Below are 22,626 nucleotides of genomic sequence, written 5' to 3'. Positions count from 1 at the left end.
TTCATTGCAACTATCGTTTATTAAAAAATATACGTCTCCATGGAAGGAACACTGGTAACCCAACTAGTGTCATGCTTGCTCTGAGTCTTTGCTTTTCTTCCCTGCGTGCCCCTCCTCACCAGTCATAACTGGCCATCACTTCGTCTGTCTCCATCTTCAACCCAGTGAACTGCCCAGGTAAATCTGCTGCCCTTCCTTTACCCTCAAGTTTACCTAAATTTGGCTGGTAGCACTCAAGTGTCTTCAACATGGCGTCGTTTGCACCGGTCCTAACAGTGACCTCGAGGGCCAAGCACATGCACATTCTCCTCCCGTGTCACGCCTCCAGCGTGGAGGTGACAAGAGGCACGGTGGCTTCAAAGGGGGTGGGCTGGGGCCTAAGCCACACCTGCTACCTGCATTTACGGTCAAAGAAAGAGTCTGTTGGCCACAACCACTGCCATCTGCCTCTGGGAAAGGACGACAAGGTTTCACGTCTCACCAGTAAGCGACTCCTAGCTCTATTGCTCAAACTGACAGCATGACTGTCTACTTCCTTCTGGAAGAAACAATAAGCCACCAGCTGTTGGTAAGGGGCTAGGGTAGGGCATATGAAGCAGCTGTGGAAAAAACCAAATCCAACTTGTCGTGACACGGCTGGCCCAGCACAGACCTGCAAGGTGACTGAGTCCCTGTGGGCGGGCCCTTGAAGGAGCCTCAGCTGAGCACAGCTCACCCCAGGCAGGAGAGTGAAGGACCACATCACAGTGCAGAGCCCGGCTCCTGCTCTCAGTCGTCACCAGCCCAGCACAGGTCACCTACTCTACCTACCACAAGGCCCGGCAACACCACCACATCACGAGCCTTCAGACTGGAGTCTACGCATTCGCTTAAATAGTAAAGAAAATCTGGAATAATGAAAAGGCCGACACAGTAGCACAACATGGTTTTGGTTTAACAGCAGCTTAAAAATGAACAAAAAGGAAACCTGTCATGCAGACACATCAGGTGGCATAAAACAATAGGCAATTTAACAGGGAGCACTGTTAGCCATTCTCTCTCCAGGGCAGCAGCAGCTTTAGGGCCACGTCTCCACCCCTGTCGCCCCTTCTGGCAGGCCTCTGGCTGACCCTGCTCGAGAAAACCCTAGCTCTCAAGAGGATGACCAAATGCGAGTGCCCTCGGTACCGCACGTACTGCCATTTTCAATCCGTCCCCAACCAGTTGGGATATAAGATGCCATCGGATTGGAATATGAAAATTAAAGCATTTCTCTGATAACAGTACCATTGACGAAGTCTCCATAGATTTTCTAGTCCAAATGTGTGATATATATATATATATTATATGAGCGTGTATAATATATATATATGATAATTTCTATATATTTTATATAAATTACATATATATATCTATATATAAATAAGATCCTTTCTGTGGCCACGCCGTTGCATCGTTCAGAGCTCCATGAGTACAGGTATGTGGAAATGCCCGGGAGCATGTCAGCACGCACCGCTGGCCAGTCTGTCTTTCCATCAGTCCTCCTCTCTTCGCGTCGCTTCTGCTTGATTTGTAGGGAAACAATGACTCTGATGGATCTGCACCTGTGCTAGCGCTTGGGAAAGGTCCATGCAGGAACGGGCACAGTCACATGATGAGTGAGATGGCATCATCCCAAAAGAAACTCAAACAAAACGGAAATTTAAAAAAACACAACAGGACTAGAAAACTCAATTTTTTTTTGACATATCTAAAAAAGGGGACAAGAACAGTAGTCATTTGTTCTCCCCGTGGGGACAGGAATGAAGAGGAAGGAGGGAAGAGGGGCTTGATTTCTTCTGTTCACAAGAGAAAGGTTGGAGGGGATTCTTCAGAGTTTTTCAGGGGATGGGACCCAAATGTAGTGGCCAGACTGGTCCTCAATGATTTGCTTGATTTTGTTATAAATCTCTTCCAGTGAGTCACCCTGTACAATGGCTAAAGTGAAGGGGAAAGCGGAATTAGTACTGTGGCCCACCCACAGCACCCCCAAACCCAAGCCATCCAGCCTGTCCCAACAGTGCTATAGCTCAGCCCAGCAGGAGGCACCCTCACGGCTGTGGGGGCGGCTGTGTGTGAGCCCAGGGCAGCAGGGGAGACTGGCAGGTACTCCAAGCCCAGGGCTTGAAGTCAATCTGCTGAGACAGTGTCGTTCATTGTTTACTCAGCACCCCTAAGATGCCAGATCTTGCAGCTTATATAGCTCTCGGCCACCAGCTGGTACTTCTCAAGTAGCCGTAACTAGAAGATTTGGAAAACTTCGATTATCCAGAGAAAGAGCTGAAAGCCACAATTTCTGGCAAGAGCCAGTGCTCCTGGGGCCATCGCACCTGCTTGAGGTCAGAGGTGAGCCCGGCAAACAAGGACGCGGTTGCTGACAGTTATGGATCCCGTCCCAGTGAACCTAGTAGTGCCAGCAGCTAGTTGACTCAGCACCAACCTGCATGTGTATGTCACCGTACTTTAAAAGGCAAGCAGCATATTACAGACAGCTTGGCAGCCTCTTAGGAACCGACCTTGTAAAGTAGGTGGCCATACAAACACACACGTGTGCACACACTGCCACACAAGCTGAAAACCACACTAAGGCCTCAATAAGCAACGTGTACCCAGCACCTACCACATACGAGGCCAAATCCTGGATGGGGGTTGGGAGGCAGGGAAGCAAAGTCAGACAGGGAGCCTACACTCTAGTGGGGACACGACGACAAAAAACAGAGGGTGTAAAGCAGCATTTGGTGGTGGTGGTGGGCACTAGAAACGGCGAAATTGTCCTGTTCTGTGAAGGCTGGAGCTCAGAGGCCCCCAGGAGTTCTCTGCAAGGTGTCTAAGCCTCATGGAGACTCTTCTCGAAGAGGTGCTGGCTGGGCCCACATGACCCAGTCTGGGCAGCAGGGAGTCTTACCTGTGAAGTACTCTCCAAACTCCTGTTCCAGTTTCATGGCTTTGTCATAGATCTTATTTGCTTGTTCATATGTCTGTCGTCGGTTCATTTCCCTGATAGAAGAAGGAAGCAAAATGATAGCGGACTGGATCAGTGTTTTGATGGACACAAAGGATTACTGCAGGCTCCCTGCTCCCTGAGAACTGGCTCAGCTGCCCCGAGAGCATTTTCCTGAAACCTTCCAGATCTACAAGCTTGCCCGGGAATACACGCCTGGGCCAGGAGCTGACGGTGAGCAGACGCCCTCCGAGCTTCTGCTGGGGCTCCCGCCTGCCCAGCCCATCACTGTGTTCTTTCCTGCCCAGGGCCCTGTCCTAGCCAGGATTGTCTGAGTCTCAGCAAATACTTACATCAGCGCTTCAATAGACTTGGGCTTGATGAAAATGGCGATGGGGTAAACTTGTGCTTGCTGCAGCCTCTTGATAGCATTGCCAGAAACGTCCAAGATGCAGTGCTTGCCCTGGAAAAGCGAAGACCTGCATGAGCCCACCCAGTCCCTGCGGCAGCCCACACATCCACCCGGGGGACCTGTGACCACCAGGGAGGCCGCAAAGATTATACCTGGGGTCCCCAGGCTGCACGTGTTTCTATTACACACAAAAGGCCAGGTGTACAGAGGGGTCCCTATTCAGGTGGGTGATGCCCTGTGCCAGGAGGGGGGGCACTCCGTGTTCCCTTTGAATGTTACTTCTTTAGCAGGGCCCCCTCCTGTCCTTACCCTCTCTGCAACTGCGCGCACTGACTGGATGCTGGTCCCATAGAGATTGTCATTGAACTGGCCGGCCTCGATGAACTTGCTGTCCTGGATGTCCTTCTCCATTTGTTCTCGGGACACCACGAAGTGGTAATCCTGCCCATCCACCTCATTATCACGCCGAGGCCGGGTAGTGTCTGAAGGCAGGCAGGGAGGAAGGAAGGAAGGAAATGCTGTGCAGAGCAAGGACAGTGACCTGGCCCTCTGTCACCTGGGTGCCGAGGCCACTCCCGTGGGGAAGTGAGTGGGGAAAGGCAGCGGGAAGAAGCCTGTCTTGCCGCCTTCTCCTCTAACCGCTAAGTTGCACACACAGGGGGCTATTTGCGTTACCTTAAACTGGACCAGAAAGGTGCAGTTTCCTGGGCCAGCCAAGCCCTGGTGCAGAGCCAGAGAGCCTAACAAGCTGACTAGTGGGCCATGTTGATGCCATTTGGGCGGGATCCCCTGCATTTGTCCCATCAGCACTCAAACGTCTCTGGGAGCGAGCGGGCCGGTCTGACGTCTCAGTCCTGCCAACCCCAAGAGCTATGGGGCAAGCTACTGCTGCCTAACCTCCTCCAGGGAACCCTAGAACCGGACCAGGCCAGCACCACCCCACCCCCAAAGCCTTCCTGGGCACTTACGTGGCACGCAGGATCCAAATTTATGCGGGAACTCGGAGATCAGGTCGTCATTAACTCTGTCCTTCATTGGGCCCAGGATGATGACAGGCCTTGCGTAGTGAACTGCAGAGACAGCAAGGGGACAGTGAGTGTGCTGCCACTGCACAGCCCATTCTACCTGCCAGTCTGCCCAGGACACCGAGGCCCTGAAGCCGCCGCGACACAGGCCCGAGCACCCACAGCCATTCGCTGCCCTTCTACCCACAAAGACATCAAAGACCATTTAGAATACTGAAGTCTGAGGCAAGTCTGCAACCAGAAGCATCTCCCCTTGCAACAGATTCAGGAGAAATCTTTCAGGAGCCACCGAAGGGAAGTAACCAGGACCTCCCTTTTAGCAGCGGCCATACCCACTGAAATCGCCCTCTGCTATCCTTGTAAACCTGCCCCATGCTTTGGAAAGCACCCCAAGCAGCAAGCACATGTGGAGTGTGGGGCACACATCTGGAAGCGCCCACCCCCGCCTCTACCACTAGGAAGGAGGAGATCAGGCAGCTGGGGCCCGGCCCTGCCTTCCTCCCCCACCACAGCCACCACGTGTTGGCCCCCAGGACTGCACGACTAGCTGGAAGGCAAGACTCTCCGAGCAGGGCTTACTTTCTTGCCGAGTCACTGGTTCATAGGACAGAATAGCGTCCTCTTGACCTTCTGCAACAAAAACAGGAGACAGGAGGCAGGTGAGCACTTTCCGACGTCTCTCCAAAATGTGTACCTCACCCGTCTGCCAACTAGGGCCTGCTAACACCTGCCCTGGGGGCCTGTCTGCTTCCCATTGGCCAGAAAGCACAGGAAACCCTCACCTGGCACAGGAGTCAGGGGTCCCTTCATTCACCGAAGTGTAGCTGAGCAAAGGGACATGACCCAGAAAACAGGAAACTGCCACCCCAAACCAACCATTTCTCAGGAACCATTCTTATAGGTCACAGTCAACTGTGCTCAGCTGTCCTCTTGCTGTCCCCTCGTCGGCAGGCAGGGCAGTCCGGGCACTCATGCAAGTCCCCAGAGCTGCAGCCTAACTTTGCCCTTTTAAGGGTCTACCTATCCCCCCTTCAGTGGAAGAAGAATCAGAAAAGTGGCACAAGGAGAGACTAAGGCCCTCAATGACCATTAAGAGCGGTGCTGAGGCCCGCTCTGTCCTCACAGTAGAGCTTTTCCTAGAACAGTCACCAAGCCCCTTGGGGCTGGGTGTCTGGAGGTCCCAAAGTGGCCAGCGGCAGTGCCGGCGGAAGGAAGTAACTTGTATCAAGCCCCAAGGTGCCTGCTCACAGGCACGTTTTCCAAGGCCTCTAACGACAGCTCCCTTTCATGGGGTCCGGCCTGGTCATGGGATCTCTGAAGGCAAACTGGGCAGTTACCTGGTCATGTAATGCAGCTAAAAGGCAAGGGCAAGCCTTAATCCAGCAGGTCCTAGCCAATTCAGGCCAATATCCCACAGGGGCCACTGTTCTTTGCTAGCTGAGCTAATCTACAAAGCTGGCAGCACCTGTGTCCACCGTGCCCATGGCAGGGATTTGCTCGCTGGCAGCTCAACCCTGCCAGGGCCCAAGGGGCGCTTTTAAGTCAGCTCCCAGCCAGGACTGCAGGGATTCTGCTCTCCTTTAATCCCTGGCCTAAACCCCATCCCACAAGGACAAAATGGCCACAGCATGTCCAGGATCTCCAAGTGTACATGGCTAAAAGAAGCAGTAGCCTCTGAACAGAATGGTAGCCGTGCGACGCTGGAATGAGGACGGGGGGACACATGGTGGAGCTACATGACATGGGGGAGAATGACACACACTTACTGGAACTGCTTTCGCTGTCACTGGTGTTGGATGTCACTCCCTCTGCAAGCCAACAAGAAAGAGACTCCGATTCAGAACACACCACTGAGAGGTCACACGCGGCACAAAACTCAAAGCTCCAAGAGACCTGCCACATCCAGGGTACCAACTGGGAGGCACAGGTGCAGCCCCAATCCTGAGCCCCTGGTGACCTCGGACCTGTCCCCGGAGCCCTCTTGTTCCACCAGGTCCCTCCCTACACACTCCGAGCCTTCCATTCTTTGGCAGCATCGTCTTCGTCTGAATCAAAAGAACTGACTTGGATGGCTTCCAAATCCGACCTCAGAACGCAGCTCCCAAAGCTGCCAGTAGCAAAGGAAAGGCAGCGACAGTAGCAAAGAGAAGTTCAGGGACTTCTGGGAATTTCCTTCCCAGACAGCAGCCCTGAAGTCCACACTAGAGGCTAAGCAGTCACCAGGGACCCACAGCTGTCCTGCCAGCGCTGCCCAGGAGGGCATGGCTTCAGCAGTGAGGGGACAGCTGCCCCACCCACCAAAAGACAGACACATCAAAACGGAGACAACAGGGAGAAAACTTGGAGGACAAGACAGCCTGTGGGGACCTGCCCACATCTCACAGGAGGCACAAGGCACAGTTTGGCCCAAACACAGCCTACCACTCCCAAGACAACAGGCGGATGAAGATGAAACATGGACACAACAAACTATGGAGAGACACTGCTCATTTCAGCCAAGAGGACACTGTTCCAGACCGTGATATGCTGTGGCCCCCCCAGAAAGGACTGGCTGAGCCAGCACCAAGGCTAGTTCCTGAGCAGTCCCCGGAGGAAGCTCCTTTACCAGCAGGCCTTCAGTCCTTACTGAAGGAGAGTATATGCTGACAGGAGCCGCCCGGCACGGCCGTACGGCGGGGATGCCCAGGCCGCCAGCTAGGGCCCTTCATCTCCCACTCTAGGATCATTTTCCAGTCACGGTTTTCCTAAGCTAAAGTACTAGATATATGTGGTCCACAAATGCTGCTCAGGCCCCCACCAGCTCAGCCCCTTAGAGACCCCAGATGCGAGTTGGGTAAAGGGCTTCACAGCACTCTTGCCCCTACGTAGAGATGCTGAATCAGCTCATTGTGAAGCCCAATTCCTATGTCACGGGGAGAAGATGCCGACCAGTGGGCCCCTTTCACCTCAACAACAACCTAGAGATGAGCTGGGTGGTTGCCCTGGAGAACTTCTCACCCACCTCACTCATAGGTGGGATGCCGAGATGGCTCCCCACCACTTCAAGGTACAAAAGGGAAACAAAGACATGAGTGCCAGGCTTTAATTAGGTTACCAGGGAGCTAAAGCAGAAGTGGGACGTTCACAGTGTGCTCCTCTGCTGTGGTACAGGAGTTCTCACCAACACTGCCTCCCATCACCCTTCGCCCTCACCCACAGCCCCTGCACCCCCAACCCCAGCATCTCCGCTCATGCCAGAAATACAGTCAATGGTGTGTAGGTTGACTTACTCAGGTTCTTTGCTCCATAATAATCGTCACTTAACCCAGGGAAGTCCTGATTTCACAGACAGCAAGGACAGGGAGGGAAAGGGGGGGAGGAAGGGAGGGGAAGAATTGGGGAGAAGAGAAAAAAATAGACGAAAAAGACAGGGGAAGGAAGAATAGAGAGCTAGGTGAGCATTAGTGACAGAAGTATGAAATACTATGAAGACCCATAGCTGTAGTGAGGCTAAGAACCTTGCTCCAGAAAGATCGTCCCAGGACACATAAGGCACGTGGACTTCATGCCGCCCCACTTGCTGCCAGGGGGCATGGAGAGGACGAGGTGGTCCACGGCCATCAGATCAACAGGGCAAGTTTTGACTAAACGTGTAGTTATAGAGCCAGGTCTCTGCTTCGCTCCTGAAATCATTTCCCTCAAACATCTATGTGTGACAGGTAGGCAGGGAGAATTCTCATCATCCCAAGGACCTTCTGCCGTCTGATGTGTGGCCTTCAAAGCTGACCTGAGTTGTATAGACCATAGGGGTGAGCTCAGCTTCCGGAGAATAAGCACCAGGCAGCTTCAACTCTCATCCAACAGGCAACCCCACCCCCGGCAACTGGGACATCCAACAGCGAACCCTGCCCAGGCTGTGCTCAGCATGGAAATTCTGGGAGTCACCTGGTGAACTGTGGTGACCTCATGTCTGGCCTCACGAGAACAAGCAACTGCAGCTAAGGCTTCATAGTGAGCTCTCCAAGACTGAGCTGTAACCTCCATCTGGACGGGGATGCTCTTGTACGAACTACCTACCACCCCAGACGGCCATGTCCTATGTATACCACAATGACCGTGAGGCGGAAGAGGAGAGGTTTAGAGTTTACCCTGTGCCACATGAGAAATATTTCACCAGCCTGACCTGGTGTTGAAGGTTAGGGTCAGAGAAGTTAATTTCTGAGGCAAATGTCACAATAAGAAGACTCCTCAGGATTCAAGTGGTTCTTTAAAAAGTGCGTTTAGCTCAGCTATGTTGCCTTTTCTAACAAACCAGCTTTGTATGTCTCAATAAATCTTTATTTGGACAATGTCATGTAATCCCCCTTCCATGTCAATTCCTTTAGGTAGGAAGGGTTTGATTTTGAAAGCTGGCTCTGTCATCACTCAGGGATGACAGTCAGTCTGTCAGAGCCGTGTATGTGTAATTCAAGAAGCAGGCCCGACTCCAGGTGTCCAGCGAAGGAAAGGCTCTTCTCTTGACACAGATGAGTGAATTTAAGGAAAAGAAAACACAAGAGGGCGAAGCTAAGAGAGCAGCACTGAGTTCCCACAGCTGATACTGTGGCTGAGAACTGCTGCCACCACCATGCACAGCTCAGCCTGGCACTCCTGACGCCAGCACCAGGACGTCGTTGCAGGCCTGTCCTGGGAGCAGCTCCACCTCAGAGCCTGCAACATTCTTTCGCAGTGGGAGCTGGGTGAAAAAGACCCAGCTTCTCCCTGTTCAGACCAACTTCTACTCTGACTCTGCAAATAAGCAGGTACGGACGCACGCAGACAGACACACACACACACACACACACACACTTTCCCAGTCTTCTCACAAGATGAGGAAGACGCGGCGGGGCTGTGGGCGGTCTGCTCTCTGTACCCTGCTGCTACTTACGTTCCTGTATGCTGCTTTCCTGGGCCATGTTTTCTTTGCTCTTGTAAAATGGAAACTTTCGAGAGAGGCGGAAACTCTTTTTACGTTTCGTTTTGATCGACTGTGAAAGAACATGAAGATGGAGGGGAAGGACAGAAGAAAAAAAAAACAGAACAATGGATTTTAAAGCATGCAAGAAAAATTAAAATGGAGACAATGATGAGCTAAATAAAAGACCGTCTTTCACAAATGGAGTCTATGAGATTACATGAAAGTTGATGTAAGAGGAAAATTATGTTTACAGGAAAATGTGGTGGGGATGTTAGGTTTCTACCTAATCCAGACTCACAGACTCACTGGTACTTCCTAAAGGACAAAGGTCACTGTAGCCTCCTGGACATATGCCCTAAGGTGCCACTGATAAACACAGAGCCATCTGCTCCGTGTCTCCGGAAGTTCTTTTGCCTGCAAAGCTCACAGAAGAACAGGGGTGAATGGAAAGAGCCCCCATGCCTCATTTGGTCTGAAGGGCAGTCACAGGTCTGGGGCTGGCCTTCCTGGCTGGATGACGAGGCCAGGTTCTGTTCAGGGTCCCCACAGTTCCGACAGGATCTGCGACCGGGGAGACACCCACAAGTGGTTTCACATGCCCCAAGCCAGCCAGCCTTGCAGACAGTCCAACTGCACCTCATCTTCAAGAGCCAGTTACCCAGGGGTGGGGCACAGACTGGATGTAGCGTCTATGGAAAAGCAGTCAGTATTCTGATAGGGCAGAGCCAGCCCCCTGAAAGACAGGCATTATTTTGTGCTCCCCCGTTCTCTTATGCACCAGACAGACTGCAAGAAGATTCTTACTCCTCTCAACATTTTGGCTGACTTCCTTGGGGACCCCCACTTACCCTGTTCGACTCAATCATCCCCGTCCGGGCATGGAACTTCACGGTTTTCAATCGAGCTCTTTCTTTCTTTTCCACCCTGTTTTAGAGTCAGAAAGAAGCCCTATCAGTGCCAGTGCCTGGTCTCAGAAGCCACTTTTTGGCTCATTGAGTCATAGCCATGTCCTGAGCACCAAAAAGGAATAATAAAGCACATCCGCTGCTCTCAAGCAACTTACGGTATAATAGGCAAAAAAAGAAATCGATGCCAAGGAGAGGGCAAGGAAGCACAGAAGAAAAACAGAAGAACGATGGACCTTAAAGCAAGCAAGGAAAACTAAAACAGACACAATGGTGATCATGACAACTCACCTCTTCTTACTGGGGATCACACCTATTTGCTCGCTTTCTCCATGTGGGGTCACCAGTCTTGCCTGCCACCACTCATCATCAGAGGCATTAATGACATGCAGAATGTCACCATAGGAGAAGCTGAGCCCCTGGCTTGGGAGGCAGCTGTCCCGAGTCCGGTCATAATCAAACAGGGCCCTGAAACACAGAGTGAAAAATGAAGCGATCACCCCAAATGCCAGGATGGCATTGAAAGCAAAGCCAACCAAGTGAAGAGTCCAGGCGGCATCCTCTTGTGTCAGTCCCGACATTATAAATATGTGCCCCCTTCCCAAACAAACTTTTCATTCTCCCAACACAGGGCATAAAGGAAAATAATCCAGGAGTCCCATGTCTTCCCAGCTTCTGGACACAAGGTGGAAATCCCCTCCCACACCCACATCCTAGGGAAACAAATGAGCTCTACCAATAGGCTTTCTCAGCTTACAAACCTATCTTCAACAAGCAGCTGAAGCTAGGGCTTAAAAATGTTAACCACAACCCCAAACAGTGAATGGTACAGGAAGGTATTCAACGCTGTTGAAACGCACAAGAGAAAAGGACCCTGTGTCCTGGGGTAGCTAAGGCTGATGTTGGCCCACGTGATGATAAAGCTGGAAGGGACCCTAAAAAGTCTCTCTCTCTCTCTCATATATATATATATTACACACACATACACACACCTATACCTATGTCTATACATACACACACGCACACACACATATATACACGAGGCTCAAGGAGGAAGAATAATGAGACCTAGGTCACACACCTAACTAACGTAGGACACATTTCCTGGTACCATATCTGTGCGCACAGCCCGACTCAGGGGCTCAGCTGGGAGCTATACAACGAAACACACTATTTCCCCATGTGCAGCCCCAAGTGAAAACACAGAATGGAGTGAACACACATCTACTTTTTAAACTTCTTGAAACAGAACCCTTAAGAAATCAGTGTCAGATTATTTGAAAATGAAAATATACAAAATCTGACAAAAGCCCTTTGTCTCCCTTGTCAATTTACACACTCAAAGCAGTAGGGAGAGAGGCCGAGACCAGCAGATTCGGGAGGCTGTCACTCTGTCCTGAGGTTCTGAGTTCTGTGCGACAATCAAATCTGAACGTATTTGGACTGCAAGGAAGGCATTCTGTCAGATGTCTCTATGAAGACATGCACGGGAAGACCTCATTCTGAGTGACAGCGAGAAACACTAAATGTCACTATGGGCTTCGAAGATTCAAACAACTGGAGTAAGGAAAAGAACAGAACTTGGATTAAGCACAAATTAGTTTGTGGAAGGACAGGAGGAAGATGTTGAAATTAACTAGGAGAGATCAGGATGAGCTTACAGAAGTTCAGAAGGGACCGTTTACTGGTTACAAGTTTGAAGCCTAACAGAGACAAGCCAATATATATTTCAGCATCTCATACAACCACACTTGACCTTTGGCAACAGCAGTAAGAAGCTGGAATATACTGTAAAGTTGATGTAAAGATGTTTTCTGGATATCAGGGATCCAATTATTGTTAATTTTTGAATATCTGTTTGTTTTTTTTAACCACAGGCATGTGTTCCTTTTACAACTTTTTAAAAATGTAAGTCAATTTAAGACCACTTTCAAATATTTCAGCTGTTTTTTTCTTTTCAAATACATTTCTAAATAACTGCTTCTTCTTGCTATTTCTTCATTCTTTTTTACCTCTTAGACATTTTATGCATTAGTTTTCTATACCACTCACCCACCCTTCCTCCCCTATCCTCCCAAATTAGTTATCTCATATATTTTGGTTAAACAATATTGAATTTTACATTCTAGAAAAGGTGCTACCTTTCCTATAAACTTTTTCTATTGTTTCTTTTTTTTTCATTTATTGGGATGATACTGTTTAGTGAGTGACATAGGTTTCAAGAGTACAATTCTGTAATACGCCATCTATATACTGGAGGTGCTGAAAAAGTGTATACACATGACTTGTATTCATCTTTTGTTATTGTTGTATATTATTACAATTTTAATAAGAGTTTTTTTCCTTTCTTAAAATGTGTATACATTTTTTGGCACCCTCTGTGTATCACATTGTATGTTCACGACCCAGTCAGTTCTCCTTCCATCTCCATATATTTGTATTATTTCTTTCCTGGCAGAAATAAATGCCTAAATTTTTATGTGATTATATTTCTGTGTCCCTGTTATTTTGTAGCTCCATAATTAAACCATAGAGGGCTATTTAGATTTACTATTTCTTTTTGTTACAGCGAAATGTTCAAAAGTAGTCAGCTTTGTGGAGCAAGAAAAGGGGAGAATAGGGATTCATATTTTTTGTATATACAATTATAATATTTGAGATTTTAAACGATTAATATGCATTGATTTCATTAAAAGTTAAAGTAATAAAAGCTCATTATAGAATATGAAAAATATAAAGTCTGAAAAAGAAAAATCACATTTGATGTAACTTAGAAATAACATAATACTGTGTAATAAATAAAAAAATACGTTTTACACTAAGTTGGAAATGTGGTATGTATATACAGTTTTGCAACCTTAGTTTTCTCTTGAAAATTATATCATTAATTTTTCCCATATAACTGGCTATTCTTCAAAACTAGTATTTTTAATAATACACTATTGTTCTTAAGGATACTCTTTAATTAAACAAATATTCTAGGCACTTAAAAAAGGGGAGAAATCGATATACCAAGTGTGTCTGGATTTTATTTGATGAATTGTGAAGGGAGAAATACTGAACAACATAATTGACAATGCTTCTTCAACTATGATTTTGTCAAAGACATAGCAAGCATGATATTTGAATTTGACTTTGACAAAATCAATTGAGAACATAAAAGATGAACTAATGAGAATTTCCTTTTCTGTCAATCAGAACAGCCAATGGGAAAAGAGCTTTGCAGAACACGGGGCCTCAGGAAATGTCTTCAGTCTTCTCTACGTTTCTTTCCAGCTCTAACATTTAAGGAGTCTGAGCGTTTCCTAGGTTTTCTCTAGGAGGCTCAACACAGTCCCCCTTCATTCACCTGTCCTTCCATTGTCATGGCTTAGATCTGTTTTCCCAATCCACGATGTGGATTTTCTCTAAATCCACTGTCTCTTTTCCTGATGACTTTCAGACCTTGGCTCTTAAATCTCAGAAACATGTCATGAGGTCTAAGTCACAATCATGTTAAAAAAAAAAAAAAAAAAAAAAGCTAATGCATACTTGGCTATGTCAAGAAAATAACTTTCTCCCACTATTCAAATCCTTGCTGGGTCTACTTTGTGTGGGGCACTGTCTGATAGATGGGAGATGCAGAAGCAAAGTGACTGTGACCCTGTGGAGCGAGAGGCCCAAAGGCAGGACAAAGTAAGGCCTAGAGGACACTCAGCGTGGGGAACCATGAGGATGTGCTGACTTTGAAACGGGGCCTCAATGAGGGTTCAGGGTTTCAAAGACAGAGACAGGGAGAGGCCCTTCTGGCCACAGGGAACAGCAGCACCTCCATCTGGCCTCACTACAGGGCACTCCCCAGGGAGCCTGGCATTGTGCGACTGACTTCATGGCCTCGGATTTTTATCACCACCAGGCTAACCTTTCACGTGGAAAGTAAGCCAGTAAAAGAGAACAGGCCTGAGCAGGAAAGTCAAACCACCTTTCGAATGACATATATTTCATGTAATCGAGAAAAGCATGTGCATTACACCTTAATAATACACTTTGAAAAAGCATCGACTACCTACATAACATCTTTAAGAAGCATGCTATACTGTGGGCATCTAGCAGTGACAGCCTCTCTTGGGAACAGCCTGGACACCTAAGGAAGTGACGGGGATTGGCACCTTGTTACAAATGGCTCAGCTTGGGCCTGGAGAGACAATGCAGGAAGCTTTCTCCACAACATGGGCCTGTCCTCCCACCCAGTACCCTCCTGCCCACCCGTTTTTATCCTTAAGGCAAGCTCTAGAGAATGTCAAGGCAAATGCCATACTGCTGCCCCCTTTTAAATCAGACAACCACTGTCTGGGTAACAAAATCCGACACATGTCAGGCCCAGATGAAACAGCAACCAACCTTTTCAAGGTCTGACTGAAAGAGAGAGTGAGCAGGAAAAAAGAAGAAAGCAACACCTATTTGCCTGCAGACACCTAAAGAAAGGCCATAATGAATCGTTGTGGCCCCGTGGTCCCACCCCACACGTGTGAGTTTGTTGACAAGCTGGTGTGTTGGGAGACTAGAGGCCCCAGAAATCCCTTATTCTTTCTGGGTCTAGAGAAAAAGAATTTCCTGGAGACCTCCAAGTTAAGGACTGGTCAAGTAAAAGGGAACACTGTGTCAGGAGAGAACAAAGCTTATGGAAATATCAGCAGTAACAGCCTAAGATCACACTGAGTGGTCTACATAAAAGATTCTTCTTCAACTCTCAATACGTTCCTCCTTGGTTACGGCCATGCTCGTCTGTGAATCGTGGGTTTTCCTGCCGCTTCTCAAACATCGGGGGGCTAGGCCAGAAAAATACTGACTTATCTTACGGGCAGGGTGGCCTATGGAACACGTGGCTGGAGTTTCCAAGCTAAGCTTCAGCATGGCAGCGGGAAATGCTGCTGCCTGTCTTCAAGGAGAAAGCGTAGCTACAGGTCTTGAAAGACACGTTTAAGCACTGACCTCCTTCAAATAGTGTCCCCTCAGAGCTGCATGTCTGCCCACAGGGATGATGCACGTGCTCTCAGGGCACTCGGCCTAATCTTCCTTTCAGCTGGGACCTCACTACCCGATGGGAAAGCAGGAATATAATCACCTCAAGAGTAAACATCACCAGGCCAAAGTCTCTGCAGTTCCACAGAATAGAGCCCAGAAACAAACCCACACCTACATGGTCACCTAATCTATGACAAAGGAGGCAAGAGTATACATTGGGGTAAAGACAGTGTCTCCAATACATGGTTCTGGGAAAACTGGACAGATACATGCAAACAATGAAATGAGACCACCTTCTTACACCATATACAAAAATAAACTCAAAGATTAAAGACTTAAATGTAAGACCCAAAATCATGAAACTCCTAGAAGGAAACATAGGCAGTAAACACTCTGACTGCTCTTAGTGATATTTTTACTGATATTATCACGTTGGGCAAGGGAAAAAAAAACAAAATAAACAGGTGGGACCACATCAAACTAAAAAGTTTCTGCACAGAAAGGAAACCATCAACAAAACAAAAAGAAAACCTTCTGAATGGGAGAAGATTTTTGCAAACAGTGCCTCCGATAAGGGGCTAATATCCAGAATATATAAGGAACTCATACAACTCAAGAACAAAAAAACCAAACAACCCAGTTGAAAAATGGGCAGAGGACTTGAAGAGACATTTCTCCAACGAGGACATACAAATGGCAAATAGACATATGAAGAAATGCTCAACATCACTAATCATCAGAGAAATGCAAACAAAAACCACAATGAGCTATCACCTCACCCCAGTCAGAATGGCTATCATCAACAAGACAAATAGTAACAAGTGTTGGAGAGGCTGTGGAGAAAAAGGAACCCTCATACACTGTTGGTGGGAATGCAGACTGGTGCAGCCGTTATGGAAGGCAGTGTGGAGGTTCCTCAAAAAATTAAAAATAAAATTACCATATGGCCCAGCAATCGCTCTCCTGGGTATTTATGCAAAGAAATCCAAAACACTAATTGAAAAAGAATCGTGTACCCCTATCTTCATTTGCAGCGGTATTCACAATACCTAACATATGGAAACAACTGAAATGCCCATCAATAGATGACTAGATAAAGAAGAGGTGATACAATGGGGTATTACTCGGCCATAAAAAAGAATGAAATCTTACCTTTTATGATAACATAGATGGACCTAGAGGGTAGTGTGCTGAGTGAAATAAGTCAGACAAAGACAAATACCATATAATCTCAGTTATATGTGGAATCTAAAGAACAAACTAAATGAACAAACAAAACAGAACAGATTCATAGATACAGAGAGCAAACTGATGGTTGCCAGGTGGGAGGGGTGTTGGGGAGCTAGGTAAGAAAGATAAAGGGATTAAGAAGTACAAATCGGTAGTTTACAAAAAAGTCACGGGGATGTGAAGTACAGCACAGGGAATATAGTCACTAATATGGTAATAACTATGCATGTTGCCAGGTGGGGACTAGACTAGTCAGGGGGTCAGGGGGATCACTATATAAACGTCCAACCACTACGCTGTACAACCTGAAACTAATACAAAATACTGAATGTCAAGCGTCATTGAAAATAAAACAAAAAACACTGGAATAAAGTTGTGGACACACTGAAGAGAGGTTAATTAGGTGCATTGTGTTTTATCTTTTTCTATGGCAACAGGGAAAGAACAATATGTGCTGCATGTTAGGTCAAAAGGCTTCAGCTATTTTATTGTCAAGCCTGAATCTAAAGTCAATTTACATTCATTGCCAGGAAGAGCCCACCTAATTACTGCCTGGAATGTGCTCAAAGCCTGGTGTTGACATCACTGACATACTCATGTGAAAACTGTAGGACAGGCCTTTTATGTTGCTAATTCGGGCTTCCATTAGAGCCTGTTTATACCATTGGGCTTCTCAGGACCTGACAGTGGGTCATGGGAAAGGAGAAACAGGAACAAACAGTAGATCAAACTAAATGTTTTGCTACTGTGGTACCTGTGAGAGAAGCTTCCTTCCAGAGCTGTAGGTCTGCTTAACTATATGGTAAGCAGGCATAGTACACAGGTCTGTGAGTCTCCTCACTTCGCTGAGTTACAAACATATGTTCAAATGCCACGAGTTAGAAATGGGACACAAAAGAGCTCTGCTTCCCACCGGCCTGACCGATCCTTGAATGTGACTGAGAATTCCCAACATGTAGTATCAATCCAGACAACAGTATTGTTTTCTTAATTTTTAGGACTTTCTTCAAATTCAGTTCAAAGGCTAGATAGACTGCTTCATATTTCTAAGAACATTTAAGGGCACTAGGTCTCAGACATAAGAAACAATATGAAAAATACTTCAAGAGAGAAGGTCTGTAATGTCAGAAAGGTTCTTAGAAAGCTCATTTTATAATCTGCCTATTAGTTGTCAATGTAAATGTTAACATAACTTAAAAGTTATGTTAATTACATTTAAATGTTATTTTTCCCCCTCCATGTGAAGATTTGTGACTTAGGGATTGGAGGGAAAGTCTTTTGTAAAATTGCAGATTATCTGTTTCATGAATAACCATTAGACTATAGGCAAACACAACAAAACAAAGTCTCCACCGTCTGGGATGGACCCTGAATCCCGAGGTCTGGATGTGTGGCTCCAGAGAAATCACAGGAATGCACAGCAAACAGCAGAGGAAACTTGTCAGGCAGGTTTGTGAAGGCGAAGTAAACAAGAGCACTGGGCCTCAAGGGCAAGTGGCAGCTTCCGGCACTCAGCTAGCCCAGGGCCCTCCTCCCTGCCCCGCCGCTCCAGCCATCTGTCCCCTGGCAGCCCCTGAAGCCCAACCCAAGTCCCACCCTTCTCTATGACCCTGCCCCCTCCCAATTGCCTTCTTCCAAATTCATACTAGGTATTTAGCAGCGACCTTTGTTTATATTTTCTATTTATTACTATTTGACTCTAGCAGTTTTGTAATCTTTTATATCGTATCACCAAAGGGGAAGCACTGAGGCCATGCCTGATGCTGGGAATGGCCCCTGAGAGCAGGCAGAGGTGGGGAGCACAGAACAACCTCCCAGTGTTCTCTGGCAGTATTTCCCTCCCATAACAGCTGGGTTGCTTTATTCCTTTGCTTTAACGCTTCAGGGCCTGAATGTTTGTGCTCCCCCCAAAATTCAAACGCTGAAGCCCTAACCCCCACTGTGATGGTATTGGGAGGTGGCCTTTGGGATTGATCAGGTTTACATAAGGTCATGAGGGAAAGGCTCTCGTCACGAGACTGGTGTTCTTTCTGAACAGAGGAAGGGACAGCAGAGTTCTCTCTCTGTCTTCACATACACCCAAGACAGGCCATGTGAGGACACATAAAGAAGGTGGCCCTCTACAAGCCGGGGGAGGGGGCTCACCAGACCCTGAATCTGCAAGCACCTAGATCTGACTTCCATTAGGGGTTCATGGCAGCTGTTTAGGATATGTGACCTAGCAATAGGCAGTTCCAGAATCAGTGATATTGGAAACTCTGGCCCACTGTCTGGCAGCCCTGAATACCACTTGTTATAGCTCTCTAAGATGCATATCATCATCACCCCCAAAACTGTGTCACAGTATTACCTCGCTGGCATCTTCATCCACTGTGGACTCATTAATGAGTAAGAGAACGCAGGCTCCCCCAAGCACCACCCTGGGCTAAGCACCAGCTGCCTTTAATGATCAAGCCAATATTTCTGACATTGTTTCTTGACTCAAGACTACAGATGCCCAACATGAGTCCCTTCCGAGTGGGAAGAAGACTGGCATGGCGGATGGCCAGCCAGGACGCCAGGATTCCCAACGCGCCTGATGCTGTGCTGTGGCTGCAGAGAACAGACTTTCAAGAGCTATTTCTACGAATGTCCTACCGAGCCTCTTGACAACCTTTGGAGGACAAGATCTTCCGTTCGTTCATGTAATAGAGAAATCAAAATAGGAGTCTGGAAGCTGGAGGTCCCTGGAACTCTAAGCTACCCTGTCTTTGTACTTCCTTCGCAGCAGAGTGGCCCAACTTAAACAGCTAAGCACCCCGACCCTGAGCAACATGCTTTTTCTGGGGACTTTTCCAGCAGAGCGAAGGCCCTCGACTGGGCACACAGAGGGGCTCTGCTCACCCTGCCTATACCGTTTCACAGATGGTTCTAGCACAGTGAAGGCTGGGAAAGGCCTTTCCTTGAAGTCACTAGTGACTTGAAAACCAAGTTTCATTTTCCAAACACTGTCATTGTCTTCTTCCCCCTGCTTCCTGCTCCACACACCCCGACTCCCTAGGGCTTCTGCCATAGCCTCAGTGCAGCGGTAAGAGGGTGCTATTCATGTCAAAATAGCTTTGCAACCCCATGCACCGCAGAGGGAGATAGAGACTGGGGGACAGGAAGGCGTTAACCACGCCTGCTGCTTCCTAGACTCTACCTGCACAGCCTGGCCCACGTTCTTAGCCCGTCGTAGGAGCTAAAGTAAGTGTGGTGCTCAGCGTTCAGGTGAAACACACACAAATGTCTACTGTAACGCACAACTCGTCATTCCCGACTGTTCTGATTGCTTGTTAAAAACACACATTTTCCCAAACCCGGTGAATCCAAACCGACAGGAGAGGGGCCTGTGAGTCTGTACTTTCACTGGCATGCCAGCTGATTCCTATCGGAATCCTGGGAAATGCCGAAAGAGGCACGCTCTGTAGTCAGGGCGACCAGGGTCAATTCTGGTTTTGGAACTTCTGACCTGTCTAACTGGAATCTCAAAATGAGAAAAATAATGTCTGCTTTGTAACATTATTAGAAGGACTTTCAAAGCAATTTAAAGAGAACAGAGGCCCTAATGTGGAGCAGGTCTCCCCTAAATGCACGTTCCCCTTTACCCAGAAGACACTGCAGAACTGCTGAAGGCTTCTGAATAGAGCACGTCCTTTAGCTTCAACCCCCCCCCCCCCGTGACACCCAGGCAAACGGTTGCCCAGCCTCTCAGTAACACCTCCAGTGACAAAAGATGACATTTACTCGCTCCGGAAGCAGGCCATGTATTTTCAGACAGCTTTAATCATTAGCGGTTTCTTCCTCATATTGAGCTAAGATCTCCCTTGAGTGACGGAACAAATTTCATCCCTCTTCCACACGACAGGGTGATGTAGTTCACTTAGGTACGGGAAGTGAGGGGTAGGTGTGTGGGATCTGCTTGTTTGAGGCTCCGGGGGGCAGCTTCACCCCTTGTCCAGTAAAGAGATCAGGGACCTCATATGCATAACAAGATCAGAAGCCATTTAGGGGGCAGGGCTAATTAAAGGTATTGAGGAATGGTCAGCGAGGTGGGAAGAGAGCTTGTAAAGGAGGCAGGTGATTGGTGGAAACAAATGTGGTGAAGAGGTCACACCCAGGACAGAATCAGTGAGCCAGTCAAGGAATGTGACTGAGAGCTGGGCTTCTGCTCCTCCGGAACTTTCCGGAGCTGCTTAGAACCACAGCACCGAGCTGAGAAGCAGGTGCAGCCGTCCATCCCTCCCTCCTGAATGAGAGGTGGTGTGAAGAAAGAGCAGCAGTGAGGACACGACTGTAGCACTTCCCAAGCCGCACGTTAAGACGGGTTTCTCCAAAGACGGCTTCCGCGCTCCGGTCTTCTGGGAAACACCACCTAGTCCGGTCCCTTCTGGAGCTTAGTCCAGTACAGACCTATTTTCCTGCACTTGCCCAACTTCCGGAAGCACTGATTGTTCACACAGTACTATTCACATCTTGACGAACTAGTGTTTCCTGGCACATAGTGAGGCAAATGTGGTGAGAAGAGAGACAAGAGGATAGTTTAAGGGACTACTGGTATTGAGGGCATTTTCTCCTGTCTTTGTAAGAATGGGAGAAACTTGAATATGTTTACATGTGGAAGAAAAGGAACCAAGGATCGAGCAAGCCAGGCTCCTGTGGAGGGGTTAGCAGAGCACTTCAGCTGGCTGCTTCAACCAGAAAACATCATTTTTAAGTCTAGTGATCACAAATGTTCACTATTCTCAAGCATATGCACTTTCCTCAGAGGACACACATGTTACCAAGATAAGGGTACGGGTACATTATACAGCTGGAGAAAGTGACGCGCTGCAAACAGCGTGCAGTGTCCAGCCTCCTCCCCAGACATCGCCGGGGCCAGAGCGGGGTTCCAGGTCTTCCAGGTCAGGCGCTCAGGCCCCAACCCCCTGCCCCGGTGGGGAGAGTTCCAGCACAGGATCGGCGGAGAGGGGAAATCTAAAAATAAAGCTCTCCGAAGAAAGTGCCTGAAGAGCGGCTTCCCACGCACACCGGAGCGCCACATCTGCGGGGGCTGGCAGCACAGAACGGAACAATCCTGACCAAATCCAATCACCAGTACCCTTCAGCAGGGGGCCACAGCACAGACGGGAAGCCAGGGCTCAGGGACCGAAAACAGGACGCTGACGAGATCGCCAGTGCAGCCTCCCTCCCGCTCGCCTTCCTTCACAGCAAATGTGAAGAAAGCTGCTCTCAACACACAAGGAGTCCAGTCGAAGGCTCATTTTAGAAAAGAACCAGGAAGGGGTCTACTCGTGGGCTTCAGGCACAAAGCTGGGCTCCAGTCCTGCAGTAACTAGGGTCAGGGATTGCAAACTGAAGAAAAAGAAAATCAAGCACCCTGACAAGAGCTGCAACTAGCCCTTATGTTGGTTGGCTGTCATCATTTCGCACTCCAAGGACACAGCAGTTGTCACATTGCCGGGCAATTAGCATAAGTAGCCTCCCCTCCCGACCCCCCAGCCAATAGCAGAGGCCACTAGAAAAAGTTCAACCCAAGAGTTTGCTACAACCCCACATGTAAGCATTAAACACACACGCAGGGGGGTGGCTGGTTCAGGGGAGTAACCCCACCACGTCTCTAAGGATTTGAACTTGCAGAGACACAATGTACTTGGTTGCACCCACTGTTGGAGTTTTGCCAAAGTCCAGACCGGAAGAAGGGTCCTATCGCTAACTCTCCCAGGAGTCCATAGTGTTCGTTTAGCAATCCAACTCCCAGGAGCTTTGTACTTTGACCTGACGAGGATTACAATGTGCCTCAAGGATCTGAAGCTCACCCTCGGACAGTACGTCAGAATCGTTTTCAGCAGTAGTACACTCGAAGGTATCCATCCATTCCCTCCACCTGCCCTTCCTGAGGAACGTACACCATCCCACCCCAGGCCCCATGTCCCATGATTCAGTACAGCAGGGAGTGAGCAAACACAATTTTACAAAAAAAGAATGCAATGACCTGTCAGTTCTTGGTGTCTTAAGAGAGACCCTGTACCAGAACACAGTGGTAGCTGGCATGCTCACATACAAATCCTGAGGTCTATTATGCATATGTGGAGGGGCCATGCCAAGTTTTCCCCTCAAATCACAGATTGCAAGCA

At 48.2% G+C, this 22,626-nt stretch overlaps 1 protein-coding gene across 7 annotated transcripts in view; it reads right to left on the bottom strand.

Moving 5' to 3' along the window:
* The window catches only part of DLG3 (discs large MAGUK scaffold protein 3), a 51,269-nt gene continuing 28,643 nt past the window's right edge, over positions 1-22,626 (bottom strand). For 4 of the 7 annotated variants that reach the window (XM_019747988.3, XM_019747994.3, XM_019747992.3 and 1 more), the window contains 10 exons: positions 10,529-10,705; positions 10,181-10,256; positions 9,303-9,402; positions 6,163-6,204; positions 4,976-5,026; positions 4,340-4,441; positions 3,681-3,853; positions 3,313-3,422; positions 2,924-3,015; positions 1-1,956 (listed from right to left, as the gene is read on the bottom strand). In XM_019747988.3, coding sequence (XP_019603547.1) covers positions 1,850-1,956; positions 2,924-3,015; positions 3,313-3,422; positions 3,681-3,853; positions 4,340-4,441; positions 4,976-5,026; positions 6,163-6,204; positions 9,303-9,402; positions 10,181-10,256; positions 10,529-10,705 — 1,030 coding nt within the window. In that variant the 3' untranslated portion in view covers positions 1-1,849. Of the gene's footprint in view, positions 1,957-2,923; positions 3,016-3,312; positions 3,423-3,680; positions 3,854-4,339; positions 4,442-4,975; positions 5,027-6,162; positions 6,205-7,665; positions 7,712-9,302; positions 9,403-10,180; positions 10,257-10,528; positions 10,706-22,626 lie in introns of all 7 variants that reach the window. The other 3 variants (XM_019747989.3, XM_074323228.2, XM_019747990.3) reach the window with 3 other exon arrangements.

The sequence above is a fragment of the Rhinolophus sinicus genome, chromosome 18 (genome assembly GCF_057876585.1).
Source record: "Rhinolophus sinicus isolate RSI-liver-muscle chromosome 18, RSI-T2T, whole genome shotgun sequence".
In the NCBI taxonomy this organism is placed as follows: Eukaryota; Metazoa; Chordata; class Mammalia; order Chiroptera; family Rhinolophidae; genus Rhinolophus; species Rhinolophus sinicus.
This window is presented reverse-complemented; position numbering and strand designations above follow the sequence as displayed.